The following is a 24148-nucleotide window of genomic DNA, read 5'->3' as shown; positions in this document are numbered from 1 at the left end:
GACCAAGACAGTGACCTAGAATCCCCCACCTATTTTTCTTTCTTCCCCATGATTTGCAAACATCTTTCTTCAGATGGACCTGGTCCCTGGTACGCTATATGTATGTCCAAACAGTTATGTCATGGAAATACTCGGGTTTTCCTTGCTGAATAAACTAGGGTTACAGCCTAAAACATACATACTAAAAGCATGAGTTGAATTCAGTTTATTTCAGAAGTAATCTTGCACTCCAAGTGCATGCTTCTATAGCTACCAGCATACATATACTAAACATTACAGATACCCTGTTCCAGACTAAAATTTACTCCTATCAGTCATAGCTCATATATAGCATTTAACACACTTTGCATGACAGTTCTGTGTTCTAACCATATTGATGCAGCACTGGCAACAAACAAACAAGCTGGAAGCCACTATGCTGCTAGAAAGTTATGATCTTCTTGCCATCACTGAAACTTGGTGGGCTGTGACTGGAGCATGACTATCAATGGCTACAGGCTCTCCAGAAGAGACAGGTGAGGAAAGATAGAGGCAGAGGGGTCACCCTCTACATCAGGAGGTAGACTGAGTGTGAAGAGCTGTCTCTGAAGAACAGCCATGAGCAAGTCAAAAGCCTGTGAGTAAGAATCAGGGACCAAGGCAACAAAGGGAACCTTGCGGATAATTTTAAGTACAGACCCCTGATCAAATGGACCCTGCTGATGAAGCCTTCTTGTTCTGGCTACAGGCAGCATCATGCTCACAGGCTCTGGTCCTGCTGGGGCATTTCAACCATCCCAAAATCTCCTGGGAAAGCAACGTAGCAAGCTACAGGCAAGCCAGGAGACTCTTGGAAAGCAGGAGGGATACCCTCTGGAGCCAAGGAATAGACAGCAGCCCTACCAGAGGGGATAAAATCCTGGATCTGATGGGCAGCAGTGTAAGTGAGCTGGTCTGGAACGTCAAGATTGGAGGGAGTCTGGGCCGCAGTGTTTGTGCACTGTTGAAGTTTGCAGTCCTGAGGGATATGGGCCAGGTGAGGAACCAAGTTAGGCCCCTGAACTTTAGGAAAGCAGACTTCCAGCCCTTCAAGGAGATAGCCACTGGGAGGCTTTCCTCAGGGAAAAGGGAGTGGAGCAGAGCTGGCAGATCTTTAAGGAAGTCTTCCACAGAGAGCAGGAGCTGCCAACACCCAGGAGCAAGAAACTAGGCAAGGAAAGCAAGGGAACAGCAGGGCTGAGTAGGGAACTGCTGGTCAGACTGGAGGGAAAGAAGCAAATGCACAGGCAGTTGAAGCTAGGACGGGTGGCCCAGGAAGAGGCTGAAGGGATCAAGTTTGGTTGCGAGGGTCAGGGTGAGGAAGTCCAAGTCAAAACTGGAACTGAACTTTGCAAAGGACACGGAAGGGATTCCGTGTTAACCAAAAAAGGAAGGCCAAAGACGGTAACTCCCCCCGATGAATAAGGGTGGAAAACTGGTAAGAATGAATAAGGAGAAGGCTGAGGTACTCAACAGCTTTTTGCCTCAGTCTTCAAGGGCAACATTTCTTCCCAAACCTCTTGAGTGGATGGACAGCAGAAAGGGGACTGGGAGAACAAGTCCCTCCCACTGTAAAGATCAGGTTCATGATCACCTGAAGAATGTGAATGTACAGAAGAAACAGAATTGTCTGATGTATTTGCCAAGCCACTCTCCTTGATATTTGAAAAAATCTTGGCAGTCGGGTGAAGTCCCAGGTGGCAAGAAAAAGCAAAACATTGTACCCATCTTCGAAAAAGGTAGAAATGAGGACCCAGGAAACTGCTGACCGGTCAGCCTCACCTCTGGTGAGGGAGATCACAGAACAGACCCTCCTAGAACCTGTGCGAAGGCACAGGAAGGTGATTTGGGACAGCCAGCACAGCTGCACCAAGGGCAAGTCCTGCCTGATGAATTCAGTGGCCTTCTAGGATGCACTGATTGATCAGTGGACAAGGGAATGGCTACAGCTGTCATTTATCTGAACTTCTGTATAGCCTTTGACATGATCCCCCCCACAACATGCTTGTCTCTTAAATTGGAGAGACTGGGATTTAACAAGCAGACAATTAAATAGATACGAAATTGGTTGGTCAGTGGCATTCAGAGGGTTGTGATCAATGGCACAGAATCCTGATGGACATCAGTGACAAGTGGTGTCCCTCAGGGGACCATACTCAGATCACAGTTATTTAATATCACCATCCATGACATAGACAGAGGGAATGATGACACTCTCAGCAAGTCTGCAGATGACAGCATGCTGAGTGGTGCAGCTGACACACCTGAAGGATGGGATGGCCAGAGGGACCTGGGCAAACCTGAGAAGTGGGTCCATGGGAAAACCTCACGTGTTTTAACAAGGCCAAGTGCAAAGTGCTGCACCTGGGTAGAGGTAATCCCCAGTCACAGCACAGGCTGGGGATGAACAGATCAGAGCAGCCCTGCCCAGAAGGACTTGGGGTTGCTGGTGGGTGAGAGGCTGGACATGACCCAGCCATGGGCACTCCCAACCCATAAAGCCAAACATGTCCTGGGCTGCATCCAGAGCAGTGTGGGCAGCAGGGCCAGGGAGGGGATTTTGTCCCTCTGCTCTGCTCTGGTGAGACCCCACCTCCAGTGCTGCATCCAGCTCTGGGGTCCCAGCACAGGAAGGACATTGACCTGCTGGAGAGTCCAGAGGAGGCCACCAAGATAATCAGAGGGATGGAACACCTCTCCTTTGCAGAAAGACTGAGAGGGATTGGTCAGCCTGGAAAAGAGGCAGCTTCGTGGAAATCCAATTGCAGCCTTCTAGTATCTGAAGGGAGCCTTCAAAAAAGCTGGGGAGAGAGACCTGTACAAGAACTTGTAGAGAGAGGACAAGAGGCAACGGCTTCAAATTAAAAGGGAGTAGGTTTAGATTAGAAATTGGGATGAAATTCTGAAGTGTAGCTGTGGTGAGGCACTGAAACAGGCTGTCCAGAGAAGTTGCTGAAGCCTTATCCCTGGAAGGAGAGATTGGATGGAGTTTTGAGGAACCTGCTCTGTGAAAGGTGTCCCTGCCATGGCAGGGGGATTGGAACTGGATGATCTTTAAGGTCTCTTCCAACCCAAACCATTCTATCATTCTGTGATTTGACAGACAAGAATACTGAGCACCAAATCAATCACAACAGAATTTACAAAAAGAGTAAAATTGTAAACTCTACATACTGGAAAACTAAATTCTTCCTGACAGTAATACTATCTGCCATGTTTCCAGAAGGATTATGAATTGCAAAAGACAGGAAGAAACAGCTAAGAAAAATGAACAGGAATGAGAATAGAAAGGAATAGAAAATACCCAAAACTAGTACTTGGGTCCATTATTTAAAGCAAAATATCTAACAACATCCCAAATTTCCATATACAAATTTTAATTCATGCATGATATTCACAAAATGAGCTACTGCGGAACCAATTTAATGTCTTTGGTGTTATGTGGTTGTGTTTTTTAAACCTAACACATTTTACACTACTTAGCATTAGCTCTGCACCACATAACAGTATAACTTGCTTTCTTCACACACAACATTTAAGAAGCAGCTTCTTTTCCTATCCTTTGTCACAGAGTTCAAGCCTCTAACAATTCCTTGCTTTTTAATTGTCTACATGGCAAAACTAAGGTATGATTATAGCAACAGCTGTATGCTGAAGAGGCAAGAATGGCACTGAGCTTCAAGACAGTATCTAATCACTCCATGATTTGTAATCAGAGTAGCACCCTCAGTTACTAATACTTGCACTTTATGAGATTTAAACTTGTCACTTCACTCATATTCCTCTGACATACCTCTTTCCAGATGCATTTCTAATTTACTGGGTTACAAAGACCCCAAAACAATGCTTCAAGAATTGCCCTGAGGAGAATTGTTCATTAATATATTAATAGTTTATTATTACTAATTGCTCATTATGAGATAATTTAGGTAGCTTTATATAGTAAGTAATCAGAGTATTCTAAGAAGCCCTGATATAGTTCTCTAGAGAAAGGTTTTCAGCATTTCTTAACCAAATAAGCAGCAATACAAATCCTAGCTGTATTGTGATATACTATTGATGAGCAGACTGAAGGATTCTAGAGTGTTTTAGAGGAAAAAAACACTAGTGAGTTAAGCTCAAATTCTTTTGGAGATAGTAACTTTGGAATACAAGATACTTCTTCCAACTAAAGAACTGACAGTGCCTCACTCCTCAAACTATTTTAATTTATTTATTTAAGAAGCTAACTTATTGATCAGTTTTTAAAAGATGAATTTTGTTCTGTTTTTCATCCCATGCACTACTGTTGAAAAAAAAAAAAAAGAGCAGGAAATTACCTGTTTCTTTGAAATGCTTTAATTAGTTTTGGTTCCCATGGTAACAGTTCATTAAGCAGTCGTAGCAACGTACCATGTAATTCCTTTACCGCTTGCTTCCGGTGGTACCATCTTCCCTGAAAACATAAATTCCATTTATTTATCATTGCATTAGACCTAAATCTTGTTAGACTGTATTTGTACTACAATAATCCTGGTACACTGATATAGCACATGAGGAAAAACAACTGGAAGAAAAGATAAGAAACTTTCAGAGTTACATCCACCCTTAACCTATGTAGGACATGATTACTTTTATTTTAATACTACAGAGAGATAATGTCCTAGTTGGAAAAGTAATGCTGCAAGGACACTCACTTGTTATAGGTAAAAATTAAAACTGAAACAGGGTTATACAAATACACCATGTGTTTAAAATTATTTAAATGAGTAAGTAACATAGGTAGTAATCCACTCAGGTCAGGGAAATCAACTACATATGTACACTCTTCTGAGTTAAAATTTTTACAGAAATTCTCATCATAATCTCATTTAAGAGAAGTGATATAAATTATAATATCATTATTTGCAAAAGAAACCTTACTACAATTTTCAAGGATAAAAATCCCACCATTTTCCCATTACATTTTATTTAAAGTTCTAGAAGTTTTTTTTAAAAGAGAAAAATTTAGCAAATTAATCTTTTATGAAGGAACATATGCAGCAAAGTCTGATTTTCCAACATAAAATCCTTTCAGCTTTTAATTCAAGCATATAATTAAGTTTACTTTCAAAACGGATAAATATAATCTTATATTCATGTTTTCATAAATCTAGAAAGTCTGAATAAGGAGAAATGACACTGGTAAATGACAACCATGCTGGCCATCATGCTGCAGAACATACGCCTTAACACTCACAGATACCCCTTGTACATAATTCTTCTCAAAACTTTATTCTGTAGTTCATTGCATAAAAGACTGAACAATGCATATATATGTAACTGTTATAAAAGAGATGTGGTATTGTATTTCTGCCACTCTGCTAACTCTGTGAATTTTATGTAAATGAAGATTTTAGCTCTTGACTGGTCAGAGAAGATGTAAAACAAAGAGATTTTGGTGACAAAGAGATTATGGTTCTGCAGGAAAAATAAGCAAGACTTGGGAACTTACTTATTTCATATACATATTTAGCTTTCTATAGTGCACATATCCTTCACAGCTTCCTGTGGTCTAGCACACCAAGAAAGGTAAGGCAGGAAAATCTGGATAAAGCTTGTCACAGCTGCCTTTCAGCAGTCTACAAGAATGATCTTCCTAAAGACTTTGGACAATCTCCTACACATTTCAGTAGATCTCTCCAATATACACAAGATCACTCAGGTTGAATGCTTGATTGAGGACGGGGTATCTATTTTTTTATGGATAATCATTTACATGTTACATAACAAAAGAAACAGTTACCTTCATTCTTCAATTAACATTACAAAAGCAAAGATCTTAAGTAGGATCATTATGCCACATTACCACATAATGATCAGTGTTGAACACACAGACAAGACAGTAAACTGCATTACAATTTCCTTCACCTGTGACCAGTCACATGCATAAAACCTGTCAGTAATCACTACAACAAAAACCAGACCTTGTGCATACCGTAGCCTACCAGGGTATTTAGTATCATCACTTAATGTCAGCAAACAACAGAATTAATTGTTAACATACAAAAAAATATTAGGTGAACAGATTTATTTTCCTTGTAAGAAAACCAAAACATTTTGCAGACTGTTTTAAAATAATGTACTCCTACACTAAAGAGCATTAGTGCATTGTCTCAAAAAAAATGAAATAGCAAAAATAAACAATGCTACTACTATAGTGAAATATAAATGCTGTACATGCAGTTGATTTAGAAAAGAAAATGTGTGAAAATGTAATATTAAAAGATACGAAAAGCCACTACAAAGTAAAAACCCCAATAAATTATTGATTTCTGAGCCTAATTTGTCTTCAAATTAGGCTAAAATCTTGGCTTAAGTAGAAAAGAAGAGTATTAATGAGAAATAAGTATCAACTGACCACTGAAAAAATTGGAAGTGGCAACTGCTAGGCAGCCAGCACATGTACAGTGTTTAGTCAAGAACAGACTTCAAGAGTTTACTGACTTAATTAACACTTCACAGAAAAACAAACATGTTACTTTTCTCTCTGCTTACAAAAACAAACACAGAAAGCTAGCCAATTCCTGTCCCCTAATTCTTCAACTAGCTCTAGCTGGAGGCCTGTCTCTAGTGGTGTCCCCAAGGGTTCAGTACTGGTCCAGTAACTTGTTCATCAGTGACTTGGATGAAGAGGCAGATGCCTCCTCACTGACTTCACCAATGACAAAAAGCTGGAAGGAGTGGCCAACACCCCAGAGACCTTTGCAATCCTTCAGAACGACCTCAACAGGGTGGAGAACAGTTAAAGAGGAACCATACTTCTGAGTAATTTAAATGAAAATTTTATAGCAACATAATTTTTAAAAACATTAATTAATTATTTCCCTTTATCCCAATTACTTATTTTTCTTTGTGGGGTTTTGGAACTGACAATAAACCTGTTAATGGACACATGAACAAATTTTAGCCATGACAAAAATTTCTTTTCCTCAGAAGTAGTCAAGACTGAACAAACACAGGCCAAAGAAGACTGGAAATTTTAAAAAATCCCTATCTTTTAAATTATTGTGGTTCAGTTGGTTTTCTGTGGAAATATATGCTAGATGCTATTATTCCTTAAATATCAAACAGTAAAAAGAGGCATTAAAAATTTATATATCTTAAGACCCATCTCTACAAAATTTAGCATTTCTTTTCATATTCAATTTGATTCTCTAGCACAGTCTTGTGTGTGTGTCTTAATTAGGGGGAAAGGCAAATCAATAATTGATAAAGCTGCAACTTAACTCCTTAGTACAGAGCTACCTACTAATTTCTGTATAGAATAAACTTGTTTACAACAAATGTCTGTGCTGTAAATTCTCAGAAATACCAAATAATGTAATATAAGAGATCAGCTACAAACTGAAGCTTAGGAGGTTCAGGATGGACGTTCAGAGACATATGCTCATCAGAAACTAACAGCATTTGTTCCCTGGGAAAAGAGGCCAACCTCCACCTGGCTACACACTCCTTTCAGGCAGCTGTGGTCTCCCATGAGCCTCCTTTTCCTCAGGCTCAACACCCCCAGCTCCCTCAGCTGCTTCTTAAAAGATTTATATTTCAGACACTTCAACAGCTCCATTCTCCTTCTCTGGTCTTACTTCAGCACCAAGATGTCCTTCTTGCAACGAGGGGCCTAGAACTGAGCACAGCATTTGAGGTGTACCATTGTCCTTCTTGGCCACCTGGGCACTGCTGGCTCATGTTCAGCTGCTGTCCCCAGCACCCCCAGGTCCTTTTCCTGTGGGCAGCTTTGCAGCCACTCTGTCCCAGCCTGTGGCACTGCCTGGGGTTGTTGTGACCCAAGGGCAGGACCCAGCACTGGGGCTTGTTGAACCTCACACCACTGGCCCTGGGCCATGATCCAGCCTGTCCAGATCCTTCTGCAGAGCCTTCCTGCCCTCCAGCACATCAACACTCCAACTTGGTGTCATCTGCAAACTGACTGAGGGTACCCGTGATCCCTTGTCCAGATCACTAAGAATGATATTAAACAGAATTTAGTTACCATCTTGTTTCAAACAGTGACAAACAAGACACTATTTTTTTTCTGCGAACACAATATAAGGTATTAACATACAAAAATAACAGAGGAAAAAAAAGAATAAACAGAAGTGTAAAATGTCACCTTTGGGCTGTGTCAAATTAAAAGCAAATTTCAAAAACTCAAACACAATAAAAACACATTTTAAAAATGGGCTGAATGCTTTCATATAAATGCAGAGAGACATTCAACTGAAAACTTACCTTTTAAAACAAGGTTTCTGACATCCAGAGCAGCCAGGAAATGCTGACTCCACTCTCTGTGATCGATGCCCCAACACACATTATTCTGGCATACTTATTATGGAACCCCAAAGCAGACTGGAGCCAGGATATTGATACATGGGATAAGGACTGAACTTTTTTAGGAGTCTTTGTTTAGCTTTTAAATAAACACACACACACAACACCACAATATTATGCAGTTTTATAAGATTGTCTGTCATCTTTACTTTATATCCCAGGGACATAAAGCAAAGAAAATTAGTAATCTTATAAAACCATGCAATATTGTTGAAAAGGGCTGGTGGTGGAAGGAGAAAACTTACCCTTAACAGGCCTGCTCCATTCTGCTGCGGGGTTCTGTGGTATGTGTGACATCACCAGTCTAGCGTTTTCTAGTGATGTCACACAGAGAGGGAGTTGGTGATCTCCAGCTGCTTTGGACAACAGATACCTAAAGAAGAGAGATCAATAACTTTTTCAAATCACATACGGACTGATGTTGAATATTCTATGGGCCAAATACTACAATTTCAGACACTTACTTCCAATTTTGACTGAATAAGAATGCATGACAAGATTCATACTATGCAAACTCATCTATTATTGAAAACGTTTTAATTTTGAAAATGCTTAGAGTTATCTTCTACAGTAAAAGTTCCTTAAAGTCAGTATCTTGTATTTTACTTTCAGCAACATCATTCTGAACATATAAGTAGATATCAATAGGTGACCAACTTCTGATATTCTCTGATTAATCAGAGTCAGGAAGAATGACCTGCATATGACTTGTTATAAAACAAATTCAGTAATGACATCTGTTAATCAATTTTATCTTTGAGCATTTACCAGCAACTACTGAAAGGCACTTCCATGACCTAGATACCTGATCACACAAAGTTGTATCATAAAACGATCTCATGCTCTTATTTCTACTACAAGCAAATAATGTAAAACAAACTAAAAACACCACCACCAAAACAAAGTGCAAGAAATTTCTTGCTACCAAGACTGTCCCTGTCTCCTGATTTAATCCATTACTGTGAAATTATTTTCATTCAGATGCTTAGCCACACGTTCTAGTTTTCTTTAGGCAAAATTAATACACAATCATCACTAGGTTGATCAATATACAACATTAAAAACAACATATAAATTAAAAATATATATATATATATAAATATAAGCCAAAAAAACACAAGAGAAAGTTTATTATCAGCATGGACTTACTGTTGAATTCAGAACAATGAAATCATCCAGCACTGAATTGTCATGTTTTACTCCTCCATTAGAAGACCTTCAAAGTTATTATCTGACTTACACTTCTGCATCTTACAAAGAAATTGGATATATGTAGTATCTTAAACTATTTACAAAAAGTTTTGCCTTTTAAGTTGTTAAGATCTTATTTAACTCAATACAAGTGTTTCTATATTCTTCAGATGAACATCTTAAAAGTAGCTGTTTTGCTAGTACTGTGTGCTGACATGAATGCCTTGAATTATTTCTTCAAAACAACATATTAACTGGCCAAAACTCAAAGCACTGTGAAATGTTCTGAATACACAGTAGTATTTCTATGACAAAAATGTATGAGTACACATTCATCTCTGATGCAGAACCCACACTTTCACATTTGGAACTGCGGCAAAAGTGGTTTAAAGAAAACTACTCCAATAAAATACATTTATTGGAGGTTTAGAGAGTCACACATGGAAAGCATGAAAGACCAAGAGAAAACAGTTACAGAAAAAGTAAACAATAAAGACAGAAAACTGGAGAAGCTAAGAAAAACTGAAGACTGCGACAAAAATTTTAATGCTACTGAGATAAACCAATGTTAAAAATAGCAGAGAAGACAAATATTGTGGAGAAGATTCCAAAAACTGAAGGCGAAAATTGACCTTATGCATTCATATTATATAACTAAATATTACAAATGCTCCACATCTTCAATCCATCCTCAGAAGTACAAGAAGCTGCATGGATGTAAATGTGTAAATTTCTGTCTCAAAATTCAGTACTTCGGGTTCATATTAGTGTTTTCAAGAGATGCAGGCAAGACACAGAGAAGCCGTAACAGTATTTGAACGTGACTAAAGCACAAACCAAGCGTTCAGGATAAGGATGTAAAAAGAGCATGTTAGATACATTACAGACTAATATACACACTAACAGAGAAAAAGTATATACAAGTATATATATATATATACTTGTTCTTTTCAAGTAAAAGAACATGTTTCAGCTGCAACACTTGAAGTATGTCTATTAATACTCTCGAACCCTAGTATTTATTGTTATCTCTTTTATTGTAGCTCACTTTACCTGCAGTTTAAACCTGCAAATGGGTGTGCACACATGGATTTCTCCATGATTATAGTATTTTCTGTTTGTTTTTACATTTATGTAAATACATTAATAATCTGATGAAAACAAGTATAACAGAAAACCCTTTGCATGCAAAACTCTCAAGCATGGCACATATTTCATTGGGAAGGGAGGAAGTGATTAGGACAAGAGGAGGCAGAAATGGGGAGAGGAAGTCAACCTCTGAGTAAAAATTGAGTAAGATTTAACCCAATAATAAAAATGTTTCCCTAGGTCACAAATGAGAAGACACAGTAGATTTTTCTACTTCATCGTTTGCAAAGTTGAGGTCTGAATGACTAAAATATTAATAAGAGTCCTAAACTATTTCTAATGATTCTCTGAGTTTCTGCTGATGGGAAGTTCTTCAGAAATCCCTGTAGATTCTTGCCTAAACACAGTTTCCCTGCCAAACATTTTCAAATATATGACAATATTTCCTATTTCTTCACTGAACAGAGAGGGAATATTTTATAAACTTTTAAAATTAACCATTTTTGCATTATTCTTTCCATGTATTAGCATATTTTAAAAATAAAATGTAGCAAATCAATGAAAAACCTCAGAAAGCAGTCTCCTAGTTTAGATACTTACATCTCATGAACAAATTTAACAGCAGCTTATTTGGAATCTCATAAAAAAACAGACAAGGGAAGTATGTTCTACCCTGGATCAATATATTCCTTTGAGATAGCCCACAAATGAATTTCCGTCTGAAGTTCTAACTAATTCTAACCCAAACCAGTGTGTTTTTCAGGTGTACTCTGAAACATGTAATTTTGCAGGTGTAGTCTGAAATATATATTTTTGTAGGTGATTTAATGCTGCAGAAAATCTCAGTTTGCTTTCTGGCCTTTTGACTCACCTGCCTAAAACAAATAGCCATTTTAAAAGATAGACAAAGGCATTAAACCATGTCATTAAAAGCTCCAGGAACAATAGCAGAACACAAAACCTTTGAAGGAGAGGATGTTACTTTTCTGGCTATTAAGTCAAGAACATCAGGGTGTTACAGACCTCTGGCAAACCATAAAGGCAACAATAAAGCCTTTTCTCCAAATCATAATTAGTTGTTACCTTGGCTGGTATCCTTTGACTAAGTAATTTTCCTTCCCTTAACCTTTGTCTGACTTTTATTTCTCTCTAGGGATGATTTAGTCTCCTGCTCAGGAAGATACTGCCTGTTATTAATTTTAACCTCCTCAGCTTAACTGTGGGAATCCTGGGCTCCAGACTCCCTTCTCGCCCCCTAGACAGCTATGCATTCATCCATCAGACTTAGAGGATTAAAAACCCCATTCACTTTAATGCAAATTGAGCTAGCACCTGCAAAAAAGCCCTAAATTCATGATTATATGCAAGTACCTGCAGTCCTGACACTTTTATACTAAACAATGTCAAGAAGCATTTGAAAATATAAAAGAATAATTATATTTCTGCTATGATGTGCAACAGTTAAGTACATACAACTGAACAATTAAGCAACTTAAGCAACTAACAGTTTCACATACAGACAAAAAATTACTTCACATCACATGACAGACAGATTATCTGAAAGGAAGCAAGAAGATTTTCATTCCCACTGCAAGTCCCACTGACTTTACCAGACAGAGAAGACCTAGGGAAAAGTGGAATCCAAAATGCCAGAGACTGATAGCTGTTATCCTGTGTAGTGATCTGACACAATGCATTACTTTACTGCCTCTTCTCATAAAATAAATTTCCTATATTAGATAGAAGTCTTTATGGGATTCTAAATATACTAGCAAAATGCTTCCCTATCCTGTATCAAAATTATTTTTTCAGCAATACCACTGCAAGTGTGGAATTAAGCTATTTTGCATACCTTGGTCAATTTGCTAGTTATAGAAAATTTCTAGGAGTTCACATTCAACAGAATGGCCATGTAAATTACATATACAGTAAATTTTCAAAAAAGCAATAACTAAAAACACAATAAAATATCAGTAGAATTTTTAGCCAGTATATTCTTCTACTTCAGCTTTATAATTGTTTACTGACTGCTTGTAATTTCACCCACACCTTATCTATGTAAGCATTAGCAACAAAAGAGACCTAATTTCTACTAGTATTTAATTTTCATTGCTGTAAATTCTGTTTTTCTTCTATTGATTCAACCTTTACTCCAGTTTTTAAAATTAAAAGATGTAGCTTCATATGTCCTAAGCAATGTACAATAGCTAGAAGACATTCTAGCCTAGACACTCCTTAGGATATTAGCCTAGGCAGTGCACAAAACATAAAACTAAGTCCTTTAAGTTCCCTTTCTGCACCTTTCACATTCTTATTTCCAGTCAGGTACTTAAACTATAGCAAATCTGACTGATTTCTCCTCTCCCTCTGAATATGTAATATGTGGTAAGGAGAGGAATCATTCAGTAGCTGAAGGAATAGACTTTTTGGAGCACCCCAATAGTAGTATCATTTAACTTCAGCTGCTATACAAGGGCGCTTTTCCTGTCAAAATCAGTCCTACTTTCTTTTTGCCCCTAGATGGCCATTTCTGTTCTTACAATGACCACTAAACCTGTAGCAGAATACAAGCAAAGGTATGAGTGCAAATCCATGATAAATTGCATTAGAAAACTGATCTGACTTACAAACAGTTCACTGGAAGAAATATATAGTTAGGTTTATCACAGTCTAACTTGCACCATGAAATGGAACAAAGAATTTTGCTAGCCTCTCACAAGGGATGGTATAGAAAACAGAAGCTTCCAGAGACACAGGAAGTAGGAACTATTTATCTGGCAACACTTTTGGCTTGTGTCAGTTGAAAGCATATGAGAAAAGGCAGTGCTGCTTCAGAACTGTGTCTAGAGTTCAAGCACAGAGTTGAATCAAGTACAGAGTTGAACTCTTCAAAATTAAAGAACTGAGGTCAAATTCAATTTTCCATTCCAGTCACAGCAAACTAGCAGAAAGAAAATCTCATCATGGGTATAACAAACTCACCAGTAATCAAGAAAAAGTGCAAGGCTTTTAAAAAGGAAAAATACTATCCATAGCTAATTCAAAAGACAATACAAGTGTCTAAGAGTAGTGAAAGTGTTTTAATCAACTAAACAGTGAAAATACTTTCCATCAGGTTTATTATTTCATTGTTGCAAAAGAAACTTGTAGAAATGCCCTAACTTAAAATTATCCATTACTTTCCGTTACATGACCCTATTCTAATTTTCTATTAACTTGCCAAACAAAAATCTGTCATTTGTTGTCTCAAGTTGATGTTGTGAAAAGCATCAGCTACAACCAGTCCAACTACCTACAAAAAATGAGGGAAAACAGTGTAAGTTTATTCATACTAAAAAGGCCTGTAGCTCAGCTCTTTCATTACAGTCTACATTACTTCCAAGTTCTGGAGAAGGAATTCCTTATATGTATTCTAGAATGGTCTTCAAGGTAACAAAGGGAGGTTACAGCTAAGAAAACATTATTCTTGAAAGTCTTAATTTAAAGTTAAATAAGCTGTACTTCTAAAATGTGTTAGTATTTAGCATAACAGCAAAGCTTGCCTTAAAGGTTTTTTCTCAGTAGCATGTGCTAGCAACTAGTACAACTGAAATCACCAAGTTATGAAGAAGATGCCTATTGGCTTCACCCAGGTCATTACTGCAAACAAAAATCAGTATTAAATTACCATGAAGTAGTAAGAACATCACCACCTTTCAGTCAATGCAAGAAAGAAGTCCATGAACAGCAAGTAAGTGCCATTATATTAAAATAAACTTTCACGTTAGGTCAAATTTCCATTATCAAATAGGAAAATTTATTAATACTTAACAGCCTATGCACTTCAGAAAAACTGGACACTCAACTCTGGATGCTTCTGAAACTGCCACCATCATTTGGTTAGAGCTGAAGAATGAAAGTCTGCAATATCTCCAGTTTTTCAGGTAACAAACAATTACACACAGTGTTAGACACCACAAATGAAATTCTCAAGATTTTTCTTACAAAGCAAAACCTCATTTTAGCAAGTTCAAATTTATGATTATTCTCCTAATTTAACACTTTTCTATTTGTATGTTTAAAGGTAAATATGACATTTCCCTGAAAAATATTTCAAAATCAGTATCTCATTTACTGTTTCCTCATAACCACTTCTTCAGCAATTAATCCTAACCCTCTTTCTTTACATAAACTTTCTAATAACACAAGTGTTTAGAGACACAGAATTATGATCTGATAGGTCTATAAATGCACAACAAAAGATCGTCCTTACCTCACAACTTCTGAAGGCTGAATGAATTGTATCTTAATTCCCCTGTACTTAAGTGTTTGGGTTTTTTAAGATGGTGCAATTAGAACTAAACATAGTATTCCTGCTGAAGTCATGCAACTTACTTACCTAATGACATTATCAGATTTCAGTTTAAAGTGCAATTATGACATATTTAGCATTTGTCTACCCTTGAAGTCCTGTTCCGACAGTTTTAGTAGCAGACTGAAATGCTCACCTATACTAAGATTATTGATATGTTGTAGCATAACCTAATTTTTGGCTTTTTATCCTATTGTTGACATAGCCTTTCTGATAATCTCTTGACATTCTTACGATAAAACCAGATTAGGCTAGTATTACTCCTTTGCTGACACTGACACTAACAATTACTATGCTAATTGTCTGCACTGATACTTGTCTTTCAGAATCCCACTTTAATTTGTCTCTCTTCTACCACACCTCTCTTCCCTATTTAAATAACTTAAGAAAATACTGGTTCTTCATGAGATTATAAACTTTCGCTTGAATTAAAAGCAGCCTGATTTCTAACATAGAAAAATCAGCACTTCTAACTACTTTTTCATAGAAATGCCACCATAGAAGTGCCTTATAAAGGTCCACTAAACAGAACTACAATGAAATAAGTAGTAAGTATTCTGTAATGGGTTTAAATGAGTACCATTCATGTATTTAAACCCATCCACCACCTTAATAAGAATCACTGCCTCCTGCAAAAGGTCAGACATGCTGGATTCTCTTGTCTGTTACTTCTTAGAGGTTTTCAGTTGCACAGACTCAGTGATCCAGAATATACTGGTAAAATTTGTATCTCAATCTGATATCAAAAGCCAGATAGCATGCTTTCTGGTACAAGCATCTTCAATAAATACTAAACAAAGCAGATTTTAATCACACATGCAAAAAAGAGGAATTAAGAATTCTAGCTCACTAGAGGTTCTGATCAACACCACATAGGCAGATATGAGAATTCTACCCTATTGGTAGGATACCATCTGTTTGTTGGTAAGAACTTGTCCTCAGGGCAAAACAGTCACATGTTTAATAGAGATGAACTACTCATTCTAAGGTATTATCACTATTTATATTTTGATTTGGCATGGAGAATTGCTAACATAAGTACTGAATTCACTTACCATAAAAACATTGAGAACAGAGCATTACACACAGGAAAAATTGAGATTGCAGTCCCCAGGTACAATTTTAGGTTTCATGCAGTTACTGAACAGCAAAAAAAAAAACTTCCATTGACAGGTCTCAGCAAGTAACTGACACTGTTTCATATCCATACAAGAGAAAGCTTTTAATGTCACATACCGATTTCTTTTTAATGTCCTCCAGATCTTTGAGTTCATTCTCAATCTTTGTGATTAATTCCCTGAGTTCATCAAGATTAGTGCAAATAAGCTAAAAAAACAAACGAACACAAACACTTGGTGATGTGGGACTTGGAAAATGTACAGTGAAATCGAATAAAATTTAAAAGCACATTATTACTTAGTGCCACCATTTGACTATTATTTTGCTATAGTATTTTTAAACAGAAAAAAAAAAACCCAAACAAAAAACAGGACTTGTTGAGAGGAAGAAAATCTAAGTAGAAAATACCCTTATTCTTCAGGCACAAACCATATCTATACCTGTAAGCTTCCATTTCAAAATATAGGTATTTTCTTAAAACTTCTGTGAATGGCAACTACCAAATTTGTCTCAAGAAGAGTGATGACTGAACAGCTTTCAGTACAACTCCCTAGTAAAATAAGTATATTATCTTTGTGGTATGCTGTGTTTATAACATATTACACTTGGTACAACTTTTCCCAGATACAACTTTATATGCTTGCCCAGAGTACTCCATCCTTAGATATGTCCAAGAGGCACCTAGGTCTGGTGATGTATTTTAGTGGTTTTGGGATGATAGGGGCAGTGCTGGGTGGACAACTGGACAATCTTGAAGGTCTCTTCCCACACTGATGATTCTAGGGCAACCTAATTATCTACCAAGTCTACCTACTTAAAGTATGTTCTGAAAAAGTATTATATTCTTCTAATTCTTGTCTATATAAATCAGCTTTTTACATTTTTTCCTTTCAGAAAATGAATGCTATTTTCTGGAAAAATATGTCAAAGATGATCTGTATATTTTGTCTTACCATCATCTAGAACAAGTTAAGAATTAAATGAGAAATTATTAATATGTTAAATTATTTTGGATTATATTATATTAAGACTTGCTTCTTCTCAACACCCTTAGGTGGACACGTTTTCCTTTTTAGTGAAAACATGTTGCAATAATTTGAGAAAATTAAAAAAAAAAAATAGAAAATTCACCTTCACTAAAATGTTTTCATTAAACTGTTAAGTATTTTTCCCAAATCAATAATTTATAATGATATATTCTAACTTCAAATTCATGTGCAGTTATAGATTTTCAGGAAATTCATATTTAAAAAACACCTTTGCTAGTCACATAAAGACAGAGTTGACAAACTTTAACAAAATAAATTTCATAAACCTCTAGTGCACACATAGCATTGTGTACATTTGAAGCATTGAGGAAACTGAGTGACTCAAAAGTTTACAGTTTTGACATTTATCAAATTTAGAATAGCAAATTAATAAGGAAATTGGCAGTGTCTTGCCACAAACAGTGTATGCAAAACTTACTTGTGAAAGGTATCTCTTTTAAGCCAGAAAACAGAATTACTATTACTAAACAGAATTACTATTACTATTGAACCTAACTCAGGTTCAAAATGTATGTCCTGAACTTAAGAGTCCCAAATACCCAAAAGACAAACTGAAGCCAAATACTGGCTGTGTCTGGCCTTTGAAAAAATCTATGACATTGTACTATTAAGCATAAAATTACATCACAAGGCCCTTGACAGAAGTCAATAAAGGCATGGATAAAGGTTTTCACTACACAATTATAATCCATTTTTTTGACTATACACCTGACAATTCAGTTACCAAATTCTATAATTGTTTTTTATTTTCTCCTATGAGAGCAATCCAAACTACATCAATGGGGAAAACAATGCCAGTAAATAAAGCTTAATTGCCTTGGGGCTGGGGATGACAGGCAAGAGTAATCAAATCTCTGAGTCACAATTTTCATCAGATGAGATGTACATTTGAGGGTCATATCTGTGCATCAGTTATGTGCTGGTAAAACAAGGAAGGTGACAGCAGCTGAGCTTGGAGAATTTACGGTCAAAATTAGTTTAGTGTTTTAAATAATCCAATACTATACTGAAAAGCATGATAAAAAGGGTTCAAGAAAAAACTTTAATTTTTTCATTCACAATATGATTTAAGATGAGGAAATAAAGACACACACTGACTGGGAAAAAGCTAATTCTGAAATATCTCTCATATGGTTAACATTTACTGTCTTAGAGAATGAAGCTAGCATTTTGAAGGAAGGATGAAAAGAACAGTAATGAAAATAGCAAAGTGTAGTGTACTTCATACATTTTGATATGGACTTTACATGCTATTTCTCCCAATGAGAGTCTTATTTACATTTCAGTGTTCTTTGCTCATGGTTGATAATTGGTGGAACTCAGTTATTCAATTTTCTGCAAACAACATTGCCTTCTAACTTGTTTTGTATGTTTTAATAGGTAAGTCAACATGAAGGCACAAAAAAAAGAGGTATTAATGCTACAATCTAATAATTTTGTCACATTTTGATAGATTACTGGTAGTTTCACGTATGGCTCCTGAAGAACATGCCTTCTAATCACCCATCATGAGGAAAACAATAGGAAGTGAAAAAATGTTTCCGTTTTCAATTATCAAAGAGAGTGAAAGATTAGTCCCTACTCTCTAGAACAGTACATGGTGGCATAAAGATTCAGGCTGTTAACATTTACATTAATGTAATCTCATTAGTTGCGTACATGTTTACTGCAACAAAGACACCACCACAACAGGCACAGTACTTACTACATAGGGGCTTATTCTTCATAGGCCATAAGCATCCTGTTTTCCAATTGTACACAAATTACATTACAATTGAAGAGGAAACTTATCAGATATTCAGTAAAATTTCAAATTCAGTGTTCAACTTTCATGTTATGAAGCAATCTCAGATCTCAGTAATCTCTCAAAGACCCGCATTGACTCCTTGGACTACAATGAAGAAACATAAAAAAAATCTGCCCTGAACTTTTTAAGGGAAGGCAAGGGGGATCAAGCTGCATTCCAACTTGGGACTCTCCTGTGAATCAACTTATAACTGAACTCTTTAACATCACAGAACCACATCTAGTCTGTGGATCTACTGATAAATACAAACCTAGTGTATTCCCAGATCACTGATGCTCTTTCTTCACCCTCTTAACTTAAAACTTTTTGCAGAATTTCTACTCACTTCAACAGGGTCTCACACTTGATTTCAACTTATTTGTGTAATGACTGTTATTTATAACTGCATTTCCTATGAAGCTGCTCTTTTATCACTGACATCTACATGTGCAAAATGTCCAGACAGCCCCTTTTGGAGAACAGCATTGAATATAGATGATAGCTGAAAAAACTGAAATTAAGAAACAGAGTGTGAAAATAAGAAACAGTCTGAAACAGAGTGTGCATGCTCCTTTTCTCCTTAATTATCATACATGAAAGTCTATACAGCTAGGTGTGAATGTACATGAAGTGAAAGGAGAAAAGACTGAGTGAAGTACTGGTTACCAAAACTAAATGCACAATAACTGGGGAAAAGCCCAAAACACATTAGTGTCCCTTATGTACAGCACTACAGTTACTGTTAATTTCTTTAAAATGTTAATGAGCAACAGTAATAAGAAGATTGGAACTTAGAATAATAATCAAGAGACAACTATATCATTATTTATGAAGCTGTAAACCCACTTTTCCAAAAATTTTCAAAATATTAAAACCAGGACTTGGTTTTTATGCATTTTTATTTGGTAAAAGTAATTCAATTTGCATCTGATTTTGATTTGACTTTGTTCTGTTGTTTGCAGAGCTTTGGGATTTTTTTTTTATCAGCCTTGAGCTATACATTACAAAAATGGCATTCTAAATGTTAGATTAAGTAGCACCGTTACCTACTAAATTTTTGTTAATAATTGATTTTGATTTGTGTCACTGCACATATTAAATGACTTATTAATACAAATTTACTCAGCTTTAAAGTCAGACATGATTTCCACACCATCTTTACTTAAAAACCTAATCTAATAAACTTAAGTGCCTTCTGGTTGACTTTGGGAGTTTTTTCCTACATTTGTAGGCTGCAGGCACATGAAACATATTATACTTCTTAATTTATTAACTTTCACTCCAAAAGAACTGATGTGTAGACACAAATAGCAATATTCTTGTGGTTATGTCCTCCCAGCATATCTCACAAAGCCTGTAAGATTTAAGCTGTTTTACCAAATATTTTAAAAATATAATTCTACCTACAAACAGTTACATAATTTCATAAAGTTTGGTCATTCATATAGGGAAGAGTACATTGAAGCATGCATTACTAGACACCAAAGGTCTTGGTATTATTCCAAATATACAAGGTTTAATATTTGTAAATTCTTTTAACAATCATACCACTTGAAAGAGTCAGGTTAAGTTGTTCAAAGTTGTTCAGCTGTTAAGAAGCTCCCCAATGAGATTAAACTGCTCAATACTAATCAGTCTGAGCCTCACCTAAAACAGGTATGAGTCCTAGTTTTGATCAAAAGAGCCAGAAGTATTTTGTTACATGTTAATATAAGGTTTTACAGAAGATAAATATACACTTAGGTAGATACATGTATGTTTTATCTACTAAAGCTAAAAGGTTGGGCTAAGTTTTAGATAGACTACTTAAGTGCAGTTATTTTATTATGTAAGGAATTATTTCCAAACTGCATATATCCACGGCATGCAGATAATGTGCTTGGAAAAAATTTAGACATGTACCTATTTTTTGGGGGTGTTAGGGAACACTTTAGTGACCACCATTACGATATAGACAAAAGTCAGTGTACACTTAAATATCAGTTGTCTCTCAATATTGACTGTTACTTCCTAATTTTAACACAAGAAATTCTACCAGCTCCATCTGAAACACATAAACACGATGGAATCAACTGATTCAGGATGAGGGTATTACAAAACAGTCATGATTCAATGTCAGCCTACTGGCCAAACTCACAGAGTGTTTTCTGAATGAAAAAAAGAAAGAAAAAAGAACTTCAAGCAGCCTCACATATATAGACAGCAACACAGAACTGAAGTACTGTAACACTTCTACTATAGAAGCCATATAAGCATATAAGCATAAATAATACTCTGGCTGCTTTCCCAAGCCTAAGGTCCTAGAGTCCCAGAAACCACATGCTGATAAGGAATAACAGTTGCAAGCAGGGTAAGCACAATTGCCTATAAATTTCTTAGCAAGTCCTTCAGTTAACCAAGCCAGATTTCAATTCAAGAACCATATTGTCACACCTCATACAAAACCAAGTAATTTTAACCCAGACTACTGTATCTACCTTAAAAATGTTTTCAACAACTCCTAGTTTTTAGAGGTTTTATACTGTAACAAGTATATCTGGGATCATAAACAATCCTGAAAATAGTGTTTAGGCTGAACACCATAAAAATGGCAAAATGTTTTTCTACCAAACAAAGGTGAAATGTACTTTCAAAAATATCAGTTTAAGCCTTTAAAACTAGAAGAAGCTTCAGTAAATATTTCCAAAGTCTCCACCAGAAACTAAAGTACTTATTTCATAGACATTCAGAATTCAAGTGCTTAAAACAAAAAATAAAACAATTTACCTGAAATTCTGGTATGGTAGACTTTCTGACACCTTTCCTCTTCTTTGTGATTGCTTTTTTAGATAGTGATTTTTTTCCTTGTAAGATTAAAAGAGAAAAGCTTCATAATGCTGCTCATTGTACTTCATTAATAAAATCAAATTACATATAGACTTGTACGTTAAACTGCAACTAACAGATGGTTTTCAGTAAGTCATGTAAACATGATAAATCAGAACTAGACTTAGTAGAAGCAAACGCTCAACAAGTATCTGTGTACTGCAGTCTTTTCTATGGAGTAGAAGGAAAAAAAGGAAGAAAAACCCACTACAATTTCAATAATACAGAACTTACAAATCTAAGTCATAAAAGCAACATTGACACCACCCTCTGAAAGAAGTGAAATCCAGAATTAAAACAAACATAAGAAACATAGCATCTTACCTGCAAGATTTGTTTCTCTACCACTCTAAAGAATCACACATTAGAATCTGGGATCTCTATGTCTAACAGTGAAAAGATACCCTCAAAACACAAGCAGTATCTAGAAATCCCTGACTGAACATACTAAATTTATCAAGGAAATTAGATTATTCGTTTTTCCTGCCTGTGGCAATACCTAAAATTTTTAGAAGAAGGCAAACAACCTTCTATAATGCACTTCACATGCAGCTGTACTATACACAAGCAGGTGTAACAAAAATCTCTGTGAAGGTAAGGTAAATGCTTTATTTTTACTGCCTACAGTATAAGAGCTCACAAGTCCTATACATTTCTCAAATCAAGTAGTTATGTTACCAAGCAAGACAGCAAGATTCTTATGTGGTTATTTCTATGTTCATATGGTAAACTCAACAATACCACCTTTTAACTTGTTCACTCAGGCCAAAACCATCATTCTAACATTATCTCTTGTTCATTCAAGAGTATGAAACAATAATTACAAACCTTAAACAAAAAGAGAGCATGAAGAAAATAATCATCCAGTGTGGAATTTGTTGTCAACTAGCAACTTGGTAATAATACAAGCACAGGCAGAGTCAATATTTATATTAATTACTATATTGAAAGAAATTGCACTTAACCTTCATCCTAACAGATGCTTTATGTGCATCTGTTAGGATGAAGATTAAGTGCAGTATATACGCAAAAAATACATATTTATATGCAAATGTGTATGCACTTATACATACAAATATTCACAGGTGCCTATACACCTATGCTTCCAGTTTATTACATTGTGAGTTTTCTGAACATCTTACCTGACTCTGAAATATACACACTTACTGGACAAGGCACAAGACTTGAAGAATCTAGATCTGAAACTCCACATAAAATCAAACTAAATTAAAATCAATAAAACAACCTAGAAACTACCTATACCAAACATATTTTAAATTTTAAAAAGCCCTCAGCTACCAAAAATAAAAACATATTTCACATTAGAGAACAAGTGATAAAATAGAGAAACTTGTTTATTAGAACAATAACCCAAACATTCTGACAATGGGCAAAAAAGTCAGCATTTTTGTTATATACTTTATGAATACAGCTGCATGCTACAACTGAAAATAATTGCTGTTCATTGAATGAACTAAAAATAGATGCTTAGAAGCTTTCTTGACAATCTGACTCAAAAAGAAGTCTGGCTCCTTGCTATGGCCCTTTAAAAAAGTGTTATCTGGAAACAAAATGAAAAGACAAAAAAATAAGGCAGATAGATTGTCTTTCTTCTTTACAAAAAGGAAAATTTTAATATGTTTAAAATAGTATTTTCATTTTTCTTCAGTACTTTCACCATATTTTTCAATAAATATTTATTTTACTGTTTTCAGTGTCCAGTGCTATATGATGTACAAAATTAGCAGTTAAACAGAAAAATTCTTTCTCTTTTCCCCAATATATCCTTATGAAAAGCAAGAGGAAAAATTTTAGAGTTAGAAATAATTAGAAATCCAAATAAACATTTCTTTCTTCACATCATCATCTGAAAAGCATGAAGTAGGAAAGACATAGAGTTACAGACAGACCAAGAATTAAAAGAAACCATCTAGAAGGACAAGAAAGAGTCTTACTCATTAAATTAAAAATAGAGTCTAACACATCATAAAACATACCTGTTGGAATATATGTACCAAAGGACCTACAGAATTCCGAGGCTGTTAACTGATGTGAGCTAAGCATGTATCTGTATAGAGCAGCACCATAGTATTTTTTTTTTACACCAGATGTCCTATGATGCAGGCATTTTTTTGATATAATGTATTAAAAACTAAAAAACCCTTCAAATACTTATAGCATGGGAGAGAATTAATAAATACAGCAAACTTACAGCAAATTTATCTTCTACCTAAGAAGCACCCTTTCAAAATATAAAATTGATATTGGAAAGAAGCTGTAGTGACAGTACTGACAAATTCTCCCTTTAAAGAAATTTTATATCTGGTTTTC

At 35.8% G+C, this 24148-nt stretch overlaps 1 protein-coding gene across 1 annotated transcript in view; it reads right to left on the bottom strand.

Moving 5' to 3' along the window:
- Positions 1-24148, bottom strand: part of BRD10 (bromodomain containing 10) — a 48162-nt gene that overhangs the window by 8060 nt on the left and 15954 nt on the right. Inside the window, exons 4-6 of the mRNA XM_062513309.1 lie at positions 21719-21795; positions 16235-16324; positions 4338-4453 (exon numbers count right to left, since the gene is read on the bottom strand). Of these exons, the coding sequence (XP_062369293.1) occupies positions 4338-4453; positions 16235-16324; positions 21719-21795 (283 nt within the window). The remainder of the gene's footprint in view (positions 1-4337; positions 4454-16234; positions 16325-21718; positions 21796-24148) is intronic.

Source organism: Cinclus cinclus, chromosome Z (assembly GCF_963662255.1).
Source record: "Cinclus cinclus chromosome Z, bCinCin1.1, whole genome shotgun sequence".
NCBI lineage: Eukaryota > Metazoa > Chordata > Aves > Passeriformes > Cinclidae > Cinclus > Cinclus cinclus.
The sequence above is the reverse complement of the archived record's forward strand: the minus strand, read 5'-3'. Positions and strand labels throughout refer to the sequence as shown.